Source organism: Dipodomys spectabilis, unplaced genomic scaffold (genome assembly GCF_019054845.1).
Source record: "Dipodomys spectabilis isolate Male_0828 unplaced genomic scaffold, ASM1905484v1 ptg000003l, whole genome shotgun sequence".
Lineage (NCBI taxonomy): Eukaryota > Metazoa > Chordata > Mammalia > Rodentia > Heteromyidae > Dipodomys > Dipodomys spectabilis.
The window spans coordinates 11,837,501-11,857,299 of NW_024870680.1; the positions used below are offsets into that span (position 1 = coordinate 11,837,501).

General features: G+C 37.9%; 1 protein-coding gene across 3 annotated transcripts in view; it reads left to right on the forward strand.

Annotated features, from left to right (window-relative positions):
* Rsf1 (remodeling and spacing factor 1) overlaps nt 1–19,799 on the forward strand; it is a 125,071-nt gene that overhangs the window by 98,161 nt on the left and 7,111 nt on the right. For all 3 annotated transcript variants that reach the window (XM_042686757.1, XM_042686765.1, XM_042686748.1), the window contains exons 10-15: nt 2,945–2,999; nt 4,654–4,763; nt 11,142–11,209; nt 13,187–13,394; nt 14,012–14,232; nt 16,919–17,107. In XM_042686757.1, the coding sequence (XP_042542691.1) occupies nt 2,945–2,999; nt 4,654–4,763; nt 11,142–11,209; nt 13,187–13,394; nt 14,012–14,232; nt 16,919–17,107 (851 nt within the window). The remainder of the gene's footprint in view (nt 1–2,944; nt 3,000–4,653; nt 4,764–11,141; nt 11,210–13,186; nt 13,395–14,011; nt 14,233–16,918; nt 17,108–19,799) is intronic.

Below are 19,799 nucleotides of genomic sequence, written 5' to 3' on the forward strand. Positions count from 1 at the left end.
TTGGCCTTATTTACATTCATTTGCTACTTCTGTCTTTGACTCATACTAATTTTTTCCCCCAAAATTTAGTTTACCTTAAGACAGCAAATTTCATATTCTGCTCAGGGTGAACCTAAACAATAAGTTTAGCTTTTAGAAATCTGGCTTTGGTTTGATGTAGTATTTTACTATTAAATTGGAGCTATCTGGCACATAAATGATGCTACTTAGTTTGTAGGCAAGATGTAGCTCAGTGGTAGTGTACTTGTCAGTTTCACAAAAGGCTCTGAGTTGATCCTCATCACTAAACACACACAAAATACACATTCATCTTTAAAGTTGACTAAGGAAGAAGCACTTAGCTTTTGAAAGTTATGTGATTTAATCTCAACCTTAAAGAGTGGTAGTCTGATGGAAAAGAGGTACCAATGTGTATTTAGTGACTAATCAGCAACTGTGTACAGATCTGAACTATTCTATGAAATATGATGATTTCAAAGTCCACTCAGTATTTTTTTTTTTTTTTTTTTTTGGCCAGTCTTGGAGCTTGAATTCAGGACTTAGGGTTTGGGTGCTGTCCCTGAACCGCTTCTACTCAAGGCTAGCGTTCTACCACTTTGAATTATAACATCACTTCCAGCCTTTTCTGGGTATTTTATTGGAAATGAGTCTCACAGACTTTCCTGCGTAGGTTGGCTTCAAACTGCAATCCTCAGATCTCAGCCTCCTAAGTAACTAGGGTTGCATGCATGAGCCACTAGCACCCAGGTCCACTCAGTAATGTTTAAATGTTTAGAGCTAAGTGCCAGAGATTACTTAGGCATTCAGACAGCCTGTATTCCTAAGACACTATCTCTAGTGCTTTTTTAGAAGATAATTGGATTTAATCAAGTTTGGAATTTTTCAAGTAATATAACAGAGGGAAGGAGAAAAGGAGACAAACAACTCAGAAGTATATGCAAATGATAGAGCATTGAGTCTAAGCCAGGTCAGTAGGAGTAGTGGATAATGTTTAAAAGAGGATAGACTCGCCAGGCACTGGTGACTCACACCTGTAATCCTAGCTACTCAGCAGTTGAGATCTGAGCATTTTGGTTCAAAGACAGTCCAGGCAGGAAAGTCCATGAGACTCAATCTCCAGTAAACCACCAGAAAACTGGAAGTGGTGCTGTGGTTCAAGAGGTAGAGCACTAGCCTTGAGCTGAAGAGCCCAGGGACAGTGCCCAGGCCCAGAGTTCAAGCCTTCCCCCCCCCCCCCCCCCACACACACCCAAAAAAGAGGATAGAATCGAGTGTTTGAGATCCTATTGTAATTGAAGAATTGTTGGAACCAGTATATATAATTGAGCAAATTAGAAATGGAACTAGGACAAATCAAGAGAATAGGATATCATTTGGAATTTATTAAGAATGGAGTTTTTGTTAACTATTAAGACTGGCCAAAACCAAGGTGAACTAAAAGATTTATCTTTACAAACAAGATAATGATTTGATGAGACTGCCTCCAACTCAAATGTTAATGTATTTAAAGCCTCTCCAAATTCCTCAGTTCTTCAGACTAAATCTATACTTTTTTCGTTTCTTTTATTCTTGTTCAATAATCCTTGTCTGTAAATAATTGTGAGACCAGAAACAGTATCTTACTTATGGATTCCCAAACCCAACACAGTCCTAACCTAATATGATGAATGTGAATAAATGTTTGCTCAGTTAAATTTAGGAAAAAATAACCAACTGAATGTAAGGGAGAAAACTGTGATCTCAGTAAAAGTGATGACAGAGATAAGCTCACTTTATATAATAACAGAAATAATTCAGACCATGCTGATACTGTTGGTAATGTTCTTACCTTTCCTAATTAGTACTTCATTAATTGTATTTTTATCAGGTCTTATTAAAATAATTTATTTTCATACATGCCAGTTCTTATTTAATTGCTTTATAACTTCTCTGACATTCTTGTTAACAAATCAAGATTTTGTTAGGCAGTAGAGGCTGATCTCTAAAGGACCTAGATAGGTAGACACATTATTTTCCCTCTGGAAGAGATATGACAAGTAAGGGAAGAAGATTGCTTTGTATTTTACTTCACTTGTACACATGCCCTGACATATTGGAGCTCAGCTGCCCTTAATGAACCAGATTAATGTTGTTATAGAACTAGAGATAGCATCTACTGTATATAACTAGATATGTGTTCCATCACTTACACAAAATGACTAAAACCTTTGGCGTATAATTATTATACTTACAATTGAATATATTACTCAAAACTTCTAACAATTCAAAGATCTAGTCTGGAGCTAGCACGGGGCATGCCTCAAGTGTTAAAGTGACTGCCTAACAGGTACAAAGGCTTAAAGATCAAATCCTAGTACCAGTTCCACCCCTTACTCCCCAATTTTTTTTTTTTTTTTGTCAGTTGTGGGGCTTGAACTCAGGGCCTAGGCACCTGTTCCTGAGCTGTTTTTGCTTGAAACTAGTGCTCTACCACTTTGAGCTACAGCTCCACTTCTGTTTTTCTGGTGTTTTATTTGGAGATAAGAGTCTCACAAACTTTTCTTGCCTGGGCTGGCTTTGAACCACAATTCTCAGATCTCATGTGAGCCACCAGTGTGCAGCTCAAAAAAAAATTTTTTTTTTAATGAAAAAAGATGTAGTTTGATCTAGACACAACTTTTCATTTAACAATGTCATCAAGTTATGACGTTCTTCATGAATTTTTTTGTCTTAATTTTATTTACAGGTTTTATGTAGCTAATACAGGTCAACTGTAAAATAATAATTTCATACCTTCAGGTAGTTTTTGCTCAAGTTATTAATACTCAAAGGTTCATAACTAATATCTAATATGTCTGTAGTAGTCTTTATATATACCTGTAATTGTAACATTATTTGCATTAATGATATTTTTGTAATAATTTTATTTTTAGCAAATCTTACATGTATGTGTTTTTACTTAAAGGAAAGAACGCTTGGTTTATGTCGGTATCAGTATTGAAAACATCATTCCTCCACAAGTAAGTTTCTTTAAAGGGGGTATTTTGAGAAACACTGTAGAGAAATTATTCATAATCTGCAGTGCTTGAGATTATATGTATATAGATAACCCATAAATGTGATTACCATTTCTACACTAAACGTGTAGCTTACCACTTTGGGTTAATGTTCTGTTGTTTTCATTCTAACCTGGATAATTTGTGTTTAGCTTTTTAGTATGTTATTCATGTAAAATGGCTAGATAATGGGTTGAGATTTTATTTTTAGCTTCCTGCTTTTCAGTTATTGTAAACTTTAATTTGTATTTTTTACCCAAACTTTGGTTTCTTTAAAGAATTACCATTGTTTTACATTTGTTAGTACATAATTAAAAGATGTTATCTCAGATCAGGCGCTGGGGGCTCAGACCTGTAATTCTAGCTACTCTGGAGGCTGAAATCAAAGGACTGAAGTTCAAAGCCAGACAGGCCAGGAAAGTCCATAATACTCTTTATCTACAACTAACCACCAGAAAACTGGAAGTGGCACCATGGCTCAAAGTGGTGGAGTTCTATCCTTGAGCAAAAGAGCTCAGGGACAGCTCCCAGACCCTCAGTTCAAGACCCATGACCAAAAAAATATTTATTTCATGAATCTTCAAAGGTACAAGAAACTTGATTTCCCATTTAGCATGAACACACTTCCATAATTTTATAGGCAATTTCATTTAGGCTTAATTTATTAATCACAGACTTAAATACCCCATTGAGTTATTTTCCTTTAGCATCAAACTCTTTATGTCAATTATTTCATGCACTTGACATACATATCTACTGAATATTTTCTGTGTGCTATATTTAAATATTGGTTAAAAGACTATATTAGTGGCAAACTTTTATCTTATTTTATTTCATTTCTGTTTTTTTGTTGGTCATGAGGCCTGAACTCTGGGCCTGGGCTCTGTCCCTCAGCTCTTTAGCTCAAGGGTAGGGCTCTACCACTTGAGCCACAGCTCCACTTCTGGCTTTTTCTGCTTCTGTGGTACTCAGTAATCAAACCCAGGGCTTCATGCATTCAAGGCAAGCACTCTACCACTGAGCCACCTTCCCAGCCTTATCTTGATTTTTTTTTTTTGAGGGGTCCGGTCATGGGGCCTGAACTCTGGGCCTGGGCGCTGTCCCTCAGCTCTTCAGCTCAAGGCTAGCACTCTACCACTTGAGCCACAGCGCCACTTCCGGCTTTTTTCTTTTTGCTTATGTGGTGCTGAGGAATCAAACCCAGGGCCTCAGGAATGCAAGGCAAGCACTCTACCACTGAGCCACCTTCCCAGCCCCTATCTTGATTTTTTTTTTGGGGGGGGGGTCCGGTCATGGGGCCTGAACTCTGGGCTTGGGCACTGTCCCTCAGCTCTTCAGCTCAAGGCTAGTGCTCTACCACTTGAGCCACAGCGCCACTTCCAGCTTTATCCTGATTATTTTTAACGGGCTATTGTAAACCCACAATATAAGAATTTCAGTACAGAAATCTTTCATTCTTTGATTATTAGTATTCCTCTTTCCTCCTATGTAATTAAGCTTGTCATGTATATTCAGTTTGTAGGGGTTGAAAACTCACATCTTTTAAAATCTTTCATATAAAATTACAAAGGAATAATGTCAAGAAACTTTTTTCATGCTTGTATATTTATTTTTGAAGGAACCAGATTTTTCAGAAGATCAAGAAGAAAAGAAAAAAGATACCAAAAAATCCAAAGCAAACTTACTTGAACGGAGGTCAACAAGAACACGGAAATGTATAAGTTACAGGTATGAAAAAAATAGAAGTAAAGGACAGAGTATATAATTATTTTATAATTAGTATAATACAGAAACATAGACTTTTCTTAGGTTTGTAGGTACAGTTATCCCTTGTTATCTCTTAGGGACTGAGTGCAGGCCCCAAAGTCCAGGGGTAGAGATTAATGATAGCTAAGGTAATAGACAAAAGACCCTGGACTGCATCCCTAGGACACCTTTAAAACAAAAGAGAAAATGCAAGACTTTCAAGGATACCCATGTCTGCAGATGTTTAGTTCCCTCCAATTTTAGTATGACCTATGTTTACCTTCCTATGCACTTTAAATCTTCTTTACTTATGATGTCTTACATTGCAAATGCTAGGTTAGTGTTGGATTTGCTGTACTGTTTAGGAACTACTAACAGGAAAAAAAAATCTATACATGCATTGGCTTTTCCTTAATATTTTTAATCCAAGTTTGGTAGAACCTACAGATAGAGAACATTTGAGGACCATCTGTAGAATTTTACAGATGACAATGATCTTTTCCAAATCTAGTCTGCTCCTGTCATCTTTTTTTTGCTTAACCTGCTTTATATTTGTGGATTTTTTATAGCTCTTAGAATAAGAATTGATGCTCTAATAAGGTCTATAAGACATGTATATCTTCTATTTACTTTCCCAACTCCATCTCATTAACAGTCTTTATGTATTTTCTACACTGTCCTTTAGTTTCTCTTGCATATGAGATTTACTTTGCCTGTAATTACTTTCACATTTTTACCTTAATTATCTCTAGACTCAGACCTCAAAATGGGCACTTGGTCTTGTTTCCATTACATATCGCATAATGTGGCAACAGATTCCTATCCAAAGTTCTTCATCTGAATTTTTTTTTTCTTTGTGTAAAGAAAAACTTAGGTCTGGGTGCTATCTCCTTTTCCCTCAAGGATAGCTCTCTGCCTGTTGAGTTATGGCTCCAATTCTAGCATTTTGCTTGTTAATTGGTGATAATCCCGAGTCTCACATACTTTTTCAACCATGATCCTCAGACGTCAGCCTCTTGAGTAGCTAGGAGTGAGCCACCGTTGCTGCCTTGTATTGTAAATTAAAGCCACTTGTTTGTGTTAAATACAATATCAGATCTTCAGCCAAGGGCAAGAAGTTTATTCTAAATGAAAAATAATGTCTGAAGTTTCTGATAGTTTTTAATTTTAGAAAACAGGTTGCCTTTTTGTTTTGTTTTTTGTTGTTGTTGTTTTTTTGGTTGGTCATGGGGCTTGAACTCTGGGCCTCGGTGCTGACCTTCAGCTCTTCAGCTCAAGGCTAGCACTCTACCACTTGAGCCACAGTGCCACATCCAGTTTTCTGATGGTTAATTGGAGATAGAATCTCATGGACGTTCCTGCCCAGGCTGGCTTTGAACCATGATCCTCAGATCTCAGCCTGCTGAGTAGCTAGGATTACAGGTGTGAGCCACCTGTGCCCAACTCTAGAAAACAATTTTTTAGTGAATAAGAAAGTAGTAGTAAATGGGAGAGAATGATAGAAGGGGTAACATTCATCAAGGTGCATTGTACTCATAATCTAACTTAAGGAATTATAACATCTTGTTTTGTTTTGTTTTGAGGGGGGGTCCGGTCGTGGAGCCTGAATTCTGGGCCTGGGCGCTGTTCCTCAGCTCTTCAGCTCAAGGCCAGCGCTCTACCGCTTAAGCCACAGTGCGACTTCCCGCTTTTTTTTTTGCTTATGTGGTGCTGAGGAATAGAACCCAGGGCCTCATGCATGAAAGGCAAGCTCTCTACCACTGAGCCACCTTCCCAGCCCTTATAACATCTTTGTACAACTACTTAATACAATTTTTAAAGATAATAGTTTATTCAAAGAAATAGGTTGTTAGGGTACTTTTCAGGCACAATATGTCCTTTAAACAGGTAGTCATTTTGATTAATGTTGTATCTATCTTTATATCTCATTTTATCCTGATGAGTAGATGTGCAGGTGTTTTACTTTAAAAAAATATTCTCTTTAAGTATAGTTGTATAAAGGGGTTTCAGTTCAACAAGTAAATTTATAAGTGCATTGGGTCTTCATTAATGTCACCCCTTGTATTGTTTTTCCTATCTTTCCCAAAATAGCCCTAAAGAAAAAAGTCAAACTGTTGCAAGGATATTATTCATAACATATGAACACTGAAAAACTTCAAAGGGAAACTGTTTAACTAATGTTATATCTATAAGATGAGATACTATCCAGTCATTAAATATTATGTTATTGTGTTTATAGGTGTAGCTCAGCTTAGAGCACTTGCCCTGCAGGAGCAAAGTGTCCTGGATTGGATCCTCAGCACCATGAAAACAAATCAATAAATAAATTACAAATAACATGCATCAAAATTTAAAATCTGCTCATATAAATACATATGCTCACACATATATCCATATATATATATTCTCAACTCAGAAGTCAAATACTATTTTATTCTTGATGATAATTGTTAATCAACTGGTGCCACTCTTTCTAAAACTACTTAATGTGGTGATAGAAATACTGTATTTCTTTGATAAACAATGCCCAATAGCCATTTGCCACCATTGAGTACATAAAATAGAAGGAATGTGGAAACAGTTTTAAATTTTTACTCACTAAAATATTCCCTTTTGACTAGTATTACTATATTTCCTTAGGTGCATACTTCGATTACATTCATTCTGTTGCCCTTTGTGTGAGGGTGGGAGGGGGGGTCCTGGAGCTTGAACCCAGAACCTGGACACCGTAGTGAGCTATTTTTGCTGCTGCTTGAGACACAGCTCCACTTAAAGCATTTTGAGGTTAATTGAAGATGAGAGTGATGAACATTCCTGTTCATTCTGGCTTTAAACTACAATCCTCAGATCTCAGTCTCCTTATTACAGGTATGAGCCACAACTGGCAGGCTTGTTGCTCTTTCTAATCTTTTAAAGTAATTTTTAATGAGTTCCATTAGTCTTTTCATACATAAATACAAGCTACTTCAATCATGTTTACCTTTGTCCTCCATGTTCTTGCTGGTACCCACCCACTAAACTTATTTCCCCATTCACACTGGTGTCACCTTTTTAAGGTCTAGATTCTTTCTGTACATGAAAGAACACATGCAATATATTGTCTTTCTCGGTCTGGTTGATTTCACTTATTATGATCATTTCCAGTTCCATCCATTTTCCCACAAACTACATAATTTCCTGTTTATGACTGAATAATACTCTTTAAGTTACTGTCTTTTATCATTTGATGGACACTTAACGCTGATTCCATAGTTGGCTGTTATGAGTAGTACTGCTTGATAGCCATTCTGAATTACATTATGATTCATATTTTTATGGATCAGAATATTAAATATCTCTTCATGTATTTATTGGCAATTTGTACTTCTTTTGAGAACTGTCTAATTCATTTAGCCATTAATTGGATTGCTTATTCTTTTGGAATTTAATTTTTGGATTTTTAAAATATATTCTGGATCTTCTTTATTGAATTAATGAAGAGCTGGTACAATTTTTCTCCTACAGGATTGTCTTTTGATTCTGGTTATTATTATTAACCGTGGGGTTTCATTCAGAAAAGCCTTCAGACCTGTCTGGTGTAGGTCTCAGAGGTGACCCTAGGCTATGTATCTCACCTGATTTCTGGGCTCACTGTCCTCAGACTTACCTAAACCAATATCTACAGCTAGAAGGCAAGCCCTGGAGGCCCAGATACTGTGCCAGCTATTGGCTTGGTGTTGTTTCTCTTACACCCTCAGAGGATAGGACTGGCTCCCTGCCAGAGAAGATAGGGCCTCCAACCACCACTTAATTTTTTTACAGTACTACATCATTCCTTCTCCTACTCCACAACCACCTCTCCCATCTTCCACCCAAACACTGGTAGGCTGTCCCAAGACTCTAGACATAATAGTTTCTTGTTTTCAATTAACCCCCTTTTTTTCAATAAGCCTCCGTTCCGAGACAAGAATATCTCTGCCCAGTCTAGTCGTCTAGCCTGCAGCAGTCTCTGTCTCACCAAATCCCCACACTGGGGATTTTATGGGAAGGGGGGCCATCCTGTAGCTAGTATTGTCCTTCTATTAGCGGGGTTATCTAGCTTACCTTGAGATTTTATTTTCTCATCTGTTCCCCTTGGCGACTGGGCAGTGACAGGGATTGGCACTGTTTGAACCTTTTTTGTGGCCTCAGTTTGTCAGTGCTCTTCTATTGTCCTGCTGCCTCTTTCATGATTCCCCATGTTCTTTTTCTCTTTCTCTCAGAAAATACTGTCTCCTATGCTTCCCATCTCTTCTTATTCAGTGAATCAAAACAGTGGATGATCATAATCTGCCATATTGCTCTGCCAGCCTATTTTTCTTCTTCACTGTTTTACTTTGCTTTGCTTTTTTACCTTTTTTTTTTTGGAGACAAAGTCTTATTATGTTTCCCAAGATGGCTTCATACTGTTTGATGTTCCCAACTCAGACTCCTTGTTGGGATTACAGGTGTGTGCTAGTGATTTATATACTAGCATGATTTTAGAAGAATCAGTTCATAGTTATGGTTACTTAAACTCTGGAGTGAAAGAGTTGTATATATAAAGAAATCTTGGGAATCATTTGCTCTGTCCTTTTAAGACAAAGGAAAATGCCCTTTAAGCAAAAATAGATTTATCTGGTTCTACTCTTTGATCATCTGTATATGAATTTTATTTTTTTATTTTTTTGTTTTTTGCAGTCCTAGGGCTTGAACTCAGGGCCTGGGCACTGTCCCTGAGCTTCTTTTGCTTAAGGCAAGGATTCTATCACTTGAGCTACAGTACCACTTCCAGCTTTTTCTGTTTATGTGGTACTGAGGAATGGAACCCAGGGCTTCATGCATGTTAGGCAAGCACTCTTCCACTAAGCCACATTCCCAGCCTATATACGCATTTTAATAATACTACAACTTTCTGTACCAATAATTAGTCCTAACTCCCTCCCCCACAGTATAATCTCTGCTTTCACTGTATTTGATGTCGGTATAATTTGTGGAGGGGAAGGGGAAAAACAAATTGTTTAAATAGGGATACAGGTGGACCCATTGCAACAATGAGATGTACAAGTCATTATGTCGAAAATGAACTTTACAACTTTGGTGGGGGGCAGAAGGGGGTTGGGAAGGGGAAACAAAGGAGGAGGCTACAATGCTTGATAAGAAATGTACTCATTATCTTGCCCATGTAATTGTAACCCAGTCCTATTTTTGGAACAATAATTTCAATAACTTACCTAGATATATGATGTGTATAATTAGAGGTGGGGCCTAGAAACTACCAGTTTTTTAATAGCCCATGAGCTAAGAATGCTTTTGACATTCATAAATGGCTGAAAAAAATGAAAAGAATACTATTTAAAGCTGGGTGCCTATGGCTCACATCTGTAATTCCAGCTACTCAGGAGGCTGAGATCTGAGGATCGCAGTTCATAGCCAGCCCAGGCATGGAAGTCCGTGAGACTTTATTTCCAGTTAACCACTAGAAGTGGCACTGTGGCTCTAAGTGGCAGAGTGGTAAAGTGTTAGCCTTGTGCATAAAAAGCTCAGAGATAGCACCCAAGCCCTGAGTTCAAGCCTCATGACTGACAACAACAACAAAAAAATACTATTTTATAAAAATTACATGTAATTCAAATTTCAGTGTCAAAGTTTTACTCGAACTTAGCAATATCAATTACTTAACATATCTGTACCTGTTTTTATATCACATTGGCATAGTTCATCGTTACAAGCAAGATTATAGAAGACTGAAAAGCCTAAAATGTTTACCTTCTAGCTCTTCAAAGTTTTTTGTTGTTGTTGTTTGCATGCTTATTTGGTATTTTTTGATTGTCTGGGAACATAACATTATGGTTTAATGTATAACTGTTCTTGCTGACACTGTCTTAGTTCATTTGTTAGTTCATATTTTGTGAAGGACTGCCTTGTCATGTTTGTTTGTCTTCTAATCTTACATAGTGGATGGCTCTTGCTTCTTTTATGAAGGCTTTAGTTCTGTTAATTAATAGAATTAATACTATTACCTTGGTACTTCAGATTTCAGCATTTAAATTTTGAGACTCAGCCAAATCATATTAGATGTCTAGTATAAATGACCTTTAGAAATAAAAAATCAGGGCTGGGAATGTAGCTTAGTGGTAGAGTGCTTGCCTAGCAAGCTCTGGGTTCAATTCCTCAGTACCGCATAAACAAAAAAGGAAGTGGAGCTGTGGCTCAGTGGTAAGAGTGCTAACCTTGAGCAAATGCTCAGGAACAATGCCCAGGCCTTGAGTGCAAGCCCCAGGACTGGCCAAAAAAAGAAAAGAAAGAAAGAAAGAAATAAAAATTAGGACAGGCAGTAATTTGATCATATATATATTTTAGATTTGATGAGTTTGATGAAGCAATTGATGAAGCTATAGAAGATGATATCAAAGAAGCTGATGGAGGAGGTATGTATTATCATTTGCTCATTTTCTAGTACTCTGGTAAGTTGCTCTCCCCAATATGAACCACTAGACTTCTAATGTTAATTGTCTCAGATAAAAAATAATCTGTTGAGCCAGGTGCCAGTGGCTCACACCTGTAATCCTAGCTACTCAGCAGGCTGAGATCTGAGGATCACAGTTCAAAGCCAGCCCGGGCACAAAAGTTCGTGAGATTCTTATCTCCAGTTAACCACCAGAAAACTGGAAGTGGTGCTGTAGCTCAGTGGTAGAGCACTTGCCTTGAGCTGAAGAAAAGTGCCCAGGCCCAGAGTTCAATTCCCAAGTCCAACAACAACAAAAAAGGTCTGTTGCCCAGGTACCAGTGGCTGACTCCTGGATTCCTATCTACTCAGGAGGCTGAGATCTGAGGATAGCCGTTCAAAGCCAGCACCTGCAGGAAAGTCTGTGAGACTCTTATCAAGTGGTAGAGCGCTCTACTTGAGCTGAAGAGCTCAGGGACAGTGCCCAGGCCCAGAGTTCAAGCCCCACGACCAACAACAACAAAAAAATCTATTGAAGCCATTGCCAGAGGCTCATGCCTGTAATCCTAGATAGAGAAGGCTGAAGAAGGTCCAATAAACTACTCAGTAAAATCCAGAAGTGGGGCTGGGAAGGTGGCTCAGTGGTAGAGTGCTTGCCTTGCATGCCTGAGGCCCTGGGTTCGATTCCTCAGCACCACATAAGCAAAAAGAAAAAAGCTGGAAGTGGTGCTGTGGCTCAAGTGGTAGAGCGCTAGCCTTGAGCTGAAGAGCTGAGGGACAGCGCCCAGCCCCAGAGTTCAGGCCTCACATCTGGACCCAAAAAAAAAAAATCCAGAAGTGGTGCTATGGCTCAAAAGTGGTAGAGCATTAGTTTTGAGCAAAAGAGCTCAGGGACAGTGCCCAGACCCTGAGTTAAATCGCCATAACAGACAAAAAAAAATCTATTGACATGGATTTTACTCATTTTTAAAGTAGTTTTTTAAATTATCTAATACAAAGTATTAATTACTTCTCTATAGATTAAAATTTTTACATTTTGTTACAATTAGAATACTGAAGAACTGTCCTGTTGTTTTTGAGAGTACAGAATTTCAAGATCTATACATAATGAAAATGTTAATGACTGATTAAATCTGTTAAAATTAGTTGAATAATTTTAGTCTTTTAAAATAGCATTAATAATAGAGGAATTTTAAGGTAATTTACTAAAGCATTTTAAGCAATTACTAATATGGTTTCTACTCAGTTATTATAAAAGCTTCTGAAAGGATTAATAAGTAGGTATTTTTTAAAGGAACTAAAATACTGTAAAATACTGCCAAAACCTGTATCTCTCTCTCTTTCTCTTTCTCTCTCTCATACACACACACACACACATGCACACACACACACACAGAGAAGTTATTACAGTATAAGAATTTAATCTGGAGCCTGGGAATGTGGCTTAGTGGTAGATTTGCTTGCCTAGCAAGCATGAAGCCTTGGTTTCAATTCCTCAGTACCACATAAATAGAAAAAGCTGGAAGTTGTGCTGTGGCTCAAGTGGTAGAGCACTAACCTTGAGCACAGAGAGATTCAGTGCAAGTCTGAATTTTAAAATATGAAGTTTTCAGGGATAGGCATCAGGGCACAAGTAATAGAGCTCTTACCTAATAAGCAAAAATATACAGTTTAAATCTTACTACTGGGAGGGTGAAAAAAAGGTAAAAATATATGGTTTTCTACATTGTGAACTTCTATTCAGATGTAGATCTTAATAAGAGCTCTATCAACTGAAGGTGTGAGAAGTATGCGTATTTGAAGGAAGAAAAAAACCAAGCTCCTCTTTACTAATAATAGAACAACCTGCACATTAAGGGAATTATAACCAATTAACTAAAATGAAAGGAAGTTGACATGTTATTAATTTCCCTGAAAATTAAAGGAAAAAAATTAATGAACAATTACCTCTCCTCCTCAGGAGTTGGCCGGGGCAAAGATATATCTACCATAACAGGTCACCGTGGGAAAGATATCTCTACTATTTTGGATGAAGAAAGAAAAGAAAATAAACGACCTCAGAGGGCAGCTGCAGCTAGAAGAAAGAAACGCCGGCGACTAAATGATCTAGACAGTGACAGCAACTTAGATGAAGAAGAGAGTGAAGATGAATTCAAGATCAGTGACGGGTATGTGCTGAAGACCCATTCTCTAGGTCCAGCTTAAATAGCTACCAGAAAGACTTGGTCATGCTATATTGGTCTTTTGTTTTTCTTTTCTTTCCTTTTCAAGCCAGCTTGGGCAAAAAAGTTCCCATGAGACTCATCTCCAGTCAACCACTTAAAAACCAGAAGTGGAGCTGTGACTCATTGTAGGAGAATACTAAGCCTTGAGCAAAAAAAGAAAGAAAGAAAAGAGCTCAAGGATAGCACCCAGGCCCAGAGTTCAAACTCCATGACTGACAAAAAGTAAAAAAAAGATAAGATAAAAATGAGGATAGATACTAATTATTTTGATTAGATAGGTGATAATAACCAGATGCCAGGCTGGGGAAAGAAGAGCGGTAGTTTGCAAGATAATGTCATCTTTGGACATGCTGAATTTAGGGTACATGTACACATGGATGTACACATCCATCCCAAATGTAATTTTTTTACAAAAGTCAGTTTGTCTTTATAGCTCTTCCTAATAGAATAATTGGCAAGATATTTCATTTTATAAACAAATTAAATAATTGCCCAAGTATATATTACATTAAATATTACTTAATGTTTTACTAAGTTTTATCTGTTTTTTTCTTGGACAGATCTCAAGATGAGTTTGTTGTATCAGATGACAACCCTGATGAAAGTGAAGAAGATCCACCATCTAATGAGGACAGTGACACTGATTTCTGTAGCCGTAGACTGAGGCGGCACCCATCCCGTCCAATGAGGCAAAGCAGGCGTTTGCGGAGAAAGACTCCAAAGAAAAAGTATTCTGATGATGATGAAGAAGAGGAATCTGAGGAAAATAGTAGAGACTCTGGTAAAAAAAAAAAAAATAACCTGTGTCAATAAGTCTATATGACGAGTTCTTCTAGTTTCAAACTTCCTGATTAAACCTGAAGTTTTATCTTTTTTTTTTTTTTCTTTTTTTTGGTCATGGGGCTTGAACTCTGGGCCTGAGCGCTGTCCCTCAGCTCTTCAGCTCAAGGCTAGTGTTCTACCACTTGAGCTACAGCGCTACTTCTGATGGTTTATTGGAGATAAGAGTTTCACAGACTTTCCTGCTCGGGCTGGCTTTGAACTGCGATCCTCAGATCTCAGCCTCCTGTGTAGCTAGGATTACAGGCATGAGCCACTGGTGCCCGGCAGTTTTATCCTTTTTTTTTTTTTTTTTCTTTTTTCTTTTTTTCATTTTGGGTCCTGAGGCTTGAATTCAGGGTTTGGACGCTGTCCCTGAGCCTCTTTGTACTCAAGACTACAGCTCTACCACTTGAGCCACAACACCACTTCTGGTTTTTCTGAGTAGTTTATTGGAGATAAGAGTCTCACAGACTTTTCTGCCTGGCTTGGCTTTGAACCAGGATCCTCAAATCCTAAGTAGCTAGGATTACAGGTTTGAGCCACCAGCACCCAGCTATTCTTTTCTTATGAATCACTTGTGACTCATTTTTCACAAACATCAATTGAGAAAAACCATACAAATGGATGTATTAACTTCATGCCAAGATTGGTTTACAGTTGTGATGGCACCTTTTGGTGTAAATGTTGCCATGCTTAAGCATCATCATCGTAGTGTTTCTTGGGGAATTAGTCTCAAAACAGTGAGAATATTTTCTTCATATACCCAGAGGATAGAGAGAGAAAAGAATGCCAAGTGTCTCAAATATGTAGAACACAATCAGTGATTTGGTTTTTCTAGATTGTGGTTACTGTTACAATAGTATGTATTTATCCTTATTATCTGCAGAAATACTAAGAGATACACAGCTTTAAAACAATAACAAAAACGCTTTACAGGGCTAGGAATGTGGCTTAGTGGTAGAGTGCTTGCCTAGAATGCATGAAGCCCTGAGTTCGATTTCTCAGTAATGCATAAACAGAAAAAGCCAAGGGCTGGGAAGGTGGCTCAGTGATAGAGTGCTTGCCTTGCATACATGAGACCCTGGGTTCGATTGCTCAGCACCACATAATCAGATAAAGCTGGGGAAGTGGCACTGTGGCTCAAGTGGTAGAGCCTTGAGCTGAAGAGCTGAGGGACAGCACTCAGGCCCAGGGTTCAGACCCCAGGACCGACAAAAAAAAGAGGGGCTGGGAAGGTGGCTCAGTGGTAGAGTGCTTGCCTTGCATGCATGAGGCCCTGGGTTCGATTCCTCGGCACCACTTATGCAGAAAAAGCTGGAAATGGCGCTGTGGCTCAAGTGGTAGAGCGCTAGCCTTGAGCTGAAGAGCTGAGGAACAGTGCCCAGGCCCAGAGTTCAGGCCCCACAACCAAAAAAGAAAAGAAAAGGTTGGAAGTGGTGCTGTGGCTCAAGTGGTGGCCTTGAGCAAATGAAACTCAGGGACAGTGCCCAGGCCTGGAGTTCAAGCTCCAGGACTGGGGGGAAAAAACTGGTTTATGTGATTAGCACATCTGGAAGTGCCACAAATATGGATGTTGTAACCCTGCCTGGCCATCATTATGGTTGTTTCTCAGTCTTCTAAATCTTTGAATAAGTGGCAGAAGAATGCATCTTTGTGTGATTATTTGGAAAAAGACAAGAATATTTCATTATATAATCACAGTGCAATTATCAAAATCAGAATTTCCATTGATAGAACACTATTATCTATCAACAATACTTAATATAATCAATACAATGTCCCCAAACTGTCATGTATATCCTTTTTTCCTAGTCTATAATTAATCTAAATTATACGTTTTATTTACTCATAGTCTTTGTTTTCCTTAAACTTGTAATGCCTCTTAAATTTTTACTTTACTGACTATGACATTTTGAACAAATATGTAGGTACCAGTAAGCCCCATTCTGGTTTATTGACCAGAGATGACAAAAAACAGTTCTATTTAGCAGTGCTTTGAGAGTTTATGTAACCCTATGTGTCTTACTTACCAGATTTACATCCCAAATACAGAAAGGTAAAAATGTATTCTTCTTTGGAATAGGATGATGAGTTTTCTTTTGTTAAAGAGTTTCGAGTGTAGCCACAGTAGGATCAGCAGATTATCAAATGAAGATTCTGATGACTTGTCCACGAAGAAGTGCACATATGACAGATTTGTACCTGATCAGGAAGCACAAGGTTGAATGCAATAAATATCATTTTAAAATATGTTTATGACATATTATTTGTCCTTTTGTTTGTTTGCTTTTGCATCTCTGAGGATTAAGCCAATTACCAAAACAAGCACTGTGCCACGAGTTAGCCCTATTTGCTCCAGCTCTTTTTTCTACTTTCTTCTTCTTTCTTCTTCTTTCTTCGTTTCATTTTTCTTCCACACTTGGTTATCTTGAAGATTAACTAATAATAGTATATGTATAGAGGCTTGGCATTAAAGACTTTCATAGATGACTCATTAGGAAGAAAATAAGATTTAAAAGTTACTATTCATGGAACATTTTTTAACTAAATTGTAGTTAGTATCCTTACATTTTTTAATAGCCTTATTCTAGTTATACTGCTACTAAACAGACGTAAATTTTCTACTTCTTTTTTCTTTTTAATAGAAAGTGACTTTAGCGATGATTTTAGTGATGATTTTGTAGAAACTCGACGAAGGCGGTCAAGGAGGAACCAGAAAAGACAAATTAATTATAAAGAAGATTCAGAAAGTGAAGGTTCCCAGAAAAGTTTACGGCGTGGTAAAGAAATAAGGCGAGTTCACAAGCGCAGACTTTCCAGCTCAGAAAGTGAAGGTAAGGATTAAGTGTCCTGTTCATGGAAGTACGGACAAGGCAGAAATACACTATAGAAGTGAATTCAGATTGTGATTTTTGCAGAATTTTTTTTAATTCCTGTAAGAAATAGCTTTGAAATCTTTCTTTTCAATCACTAATAATAGGGTAAGCTGGGCACTATAGCTGGCACCTGTAATCCTAGCTACTCAGGTGACTAAGATCTGTGGATTGAAATAGAAAGCCAACTCAGAAATTACCAAGAGACTCTTCAGTTAACTAGTAAAGAGCCAGAAGTAGAGGTATGGCTCAAGTGGTAGAACACCAGCCTTGAGTAAAAAAATCTAATGAGAGGCCTTGAGCTCAAGGCCCAGTACCAGCACACACACAAAAAAACAACCAAAAAACTCACAATCCCCATAAACATAGCTTAAATAAATGACCCTTGATAAGATGCTAGTTTTTGAGAATTCTTCTGTAATAAATTCTTCATTGAAACTGAGTCTTTAGAGGTCTCAAAAGAGTGTAGTTTGCTTTGTAATTGTCTCTGTTCCTTTTTCTGCCCATTATTTTTGGCCTTTGTGATAACTTCCTATGCCCTAAATAGCCAATTTTTAACTAAAGTATCTACTGTCTCTCTCCATTCTTACTGTGTCCCATCCCAGAAGGTGTAGGGAAAATTCTACTTCACAAGTTTGTCCATGTAGTTTTTGTATTTAAAATTTAGAGCTCTTCCAAAGTTCATTTTAAATAATCTTGCTTTCCCACTTTGTGTATGTGTGTGCATGCATGCTTATGTTCATGCACATGTGAACCTAGGCCCTGGCCACTGTCCCTAAGCTTTCTGGCAATGCTAGTGCTCTTCCACTTGAGACACAGCTCCACTGTGGATTTTTTCTGGTTCATTGGAGATCAGTCTCATGGATTTCTGCTTGGGCTAGCTTTGAATCTCAATCCTCAGATCTTAGCCTCCTGAATAGCTAGGATTACAGGTAAGAGGCACCACCAATGTTCAATGCCACCTTTTCTTTTTATACACTTAATTCATCACTATGACCTGTTTTGAAAATGATTGAATTGAATTTACATGAAAGCTAGGAAAAGAAGAATGTATGGATGTATTACATGCTTGTTTTCCTTCACATGTAATGGATAAATTGATTCAGCCATTAAGTATATGTTAAATTTTACTGTATTTTAATTTAAATTAACAGAAAACAAAATAGCCCTCATGTAACTTATTTTTAGTCAAAGATGGAGGGGGAAAACCAATCTAGATAAAAAAAGTAGAGTGTGAAGCATTAGATGGAGATATATGTTAGGATGGATTGAAACAAACAGGAGATAGGAGCTTGGGAGAGTAGTTGGGACTTCAGATTGTGTACTAAAGAAAGTCATTACTGGAAGGGGTAACAAGTCTGACAAGAAATGTACTTATTACCTTACTTATATAACTGTAACCCCTCTATACATCACCTTGACAATTAAAAAAAGTCATTACTTTAAATTACTGAAAGTACAACATTTAAGGACTGGAAGTATAGTTCAGTGGGATAGCGTTTGTGTAGGATGCAAAAAGCCCTGAGTTCAGTTCCCAGAAAGGGAGGCTGGAAGAACAAGAGCAAGAGAGGAATGAAAACAAAGTTTAAGTAAAGAAGGAATATTGGGTATGAGGCAAGCAGTTAACTAAAAGAAGAATGGTACTGACAGATGGAACAACACATGTGACAGCCTTGAGCCAAGTTTGTGCCTGGCATGCTCAGGGAACAGAAGGGGGTCCATGGTTGTTTTAACTGAATGAGTGAAAGCTTCCAAATAGAGTATGAGATGAAGCATTGAGATCAATGGGTGCCAGATCATATAGAATAAGAGTCCATAGGGGCTGGGAAGGTGGCTGAGTGGTAGAGAGCTTGCCTTGCATGCATGAGGCCCTGGGTTCAATTCCTCAGCACCACATAAGCAAAAAGAAAAAAGCCGAAAGTGGCACTGTGGCTCAAGTGGTAGAATGCTAGCCTTGAGCTGAAGAGCTGAGGGACAGCACCCAGGCCCAGAGATCAGGCCCCATGACTGGACCCAAAAAAATAAATAAACTGTATCACACTTGTTTGCACAAATAAGCTTTTAACAAAGTTTTACTGAAAGGTAGCTATACCCCTTTGTTTATATACTACGTAACTGTTTTCATAAAAAGTTGAGTAGTTGGGACAGAGTCTGGATCTGCCCTTTGCAGGGGAGAAAAATACTGGTGTCTGATGTAGACCAGGGCTGTATTTCTACAATGATGGCAATATTCTGTGTCCATACTCATCAGTTCAGTGAGCAGTAATATTATGTGGCTGTTGAGCACTTAAAATGTAGCTAGTTTGATCAGAAAACTGAATTTTTGTTGAATTTTAATTAAGTTAAATAACCACATGACTAATTCTTAATCATTGGATAACATGGCCATTGTAGATTTTATTCTGTGTGAACTGAAAAGCAATTGGAAGATTTTGAAAGTTTCATCTGACTTTAGTTTGAAGTTGCTATGATAGTTGTATTTATGAATAAATTGAAAGGGACCAGGGAATAACATGGAGACCAGTTAGGAGGTGCTTAAACCATTTTAAGTGGGAGATGATGGTGACTGGTACTAGGGCCATAGCAGTCAAGTTTACAGATATGTTTTGAAGCTAGAATTTATTGAGGTCTGGGTGAGATAAAGAATTGAAGA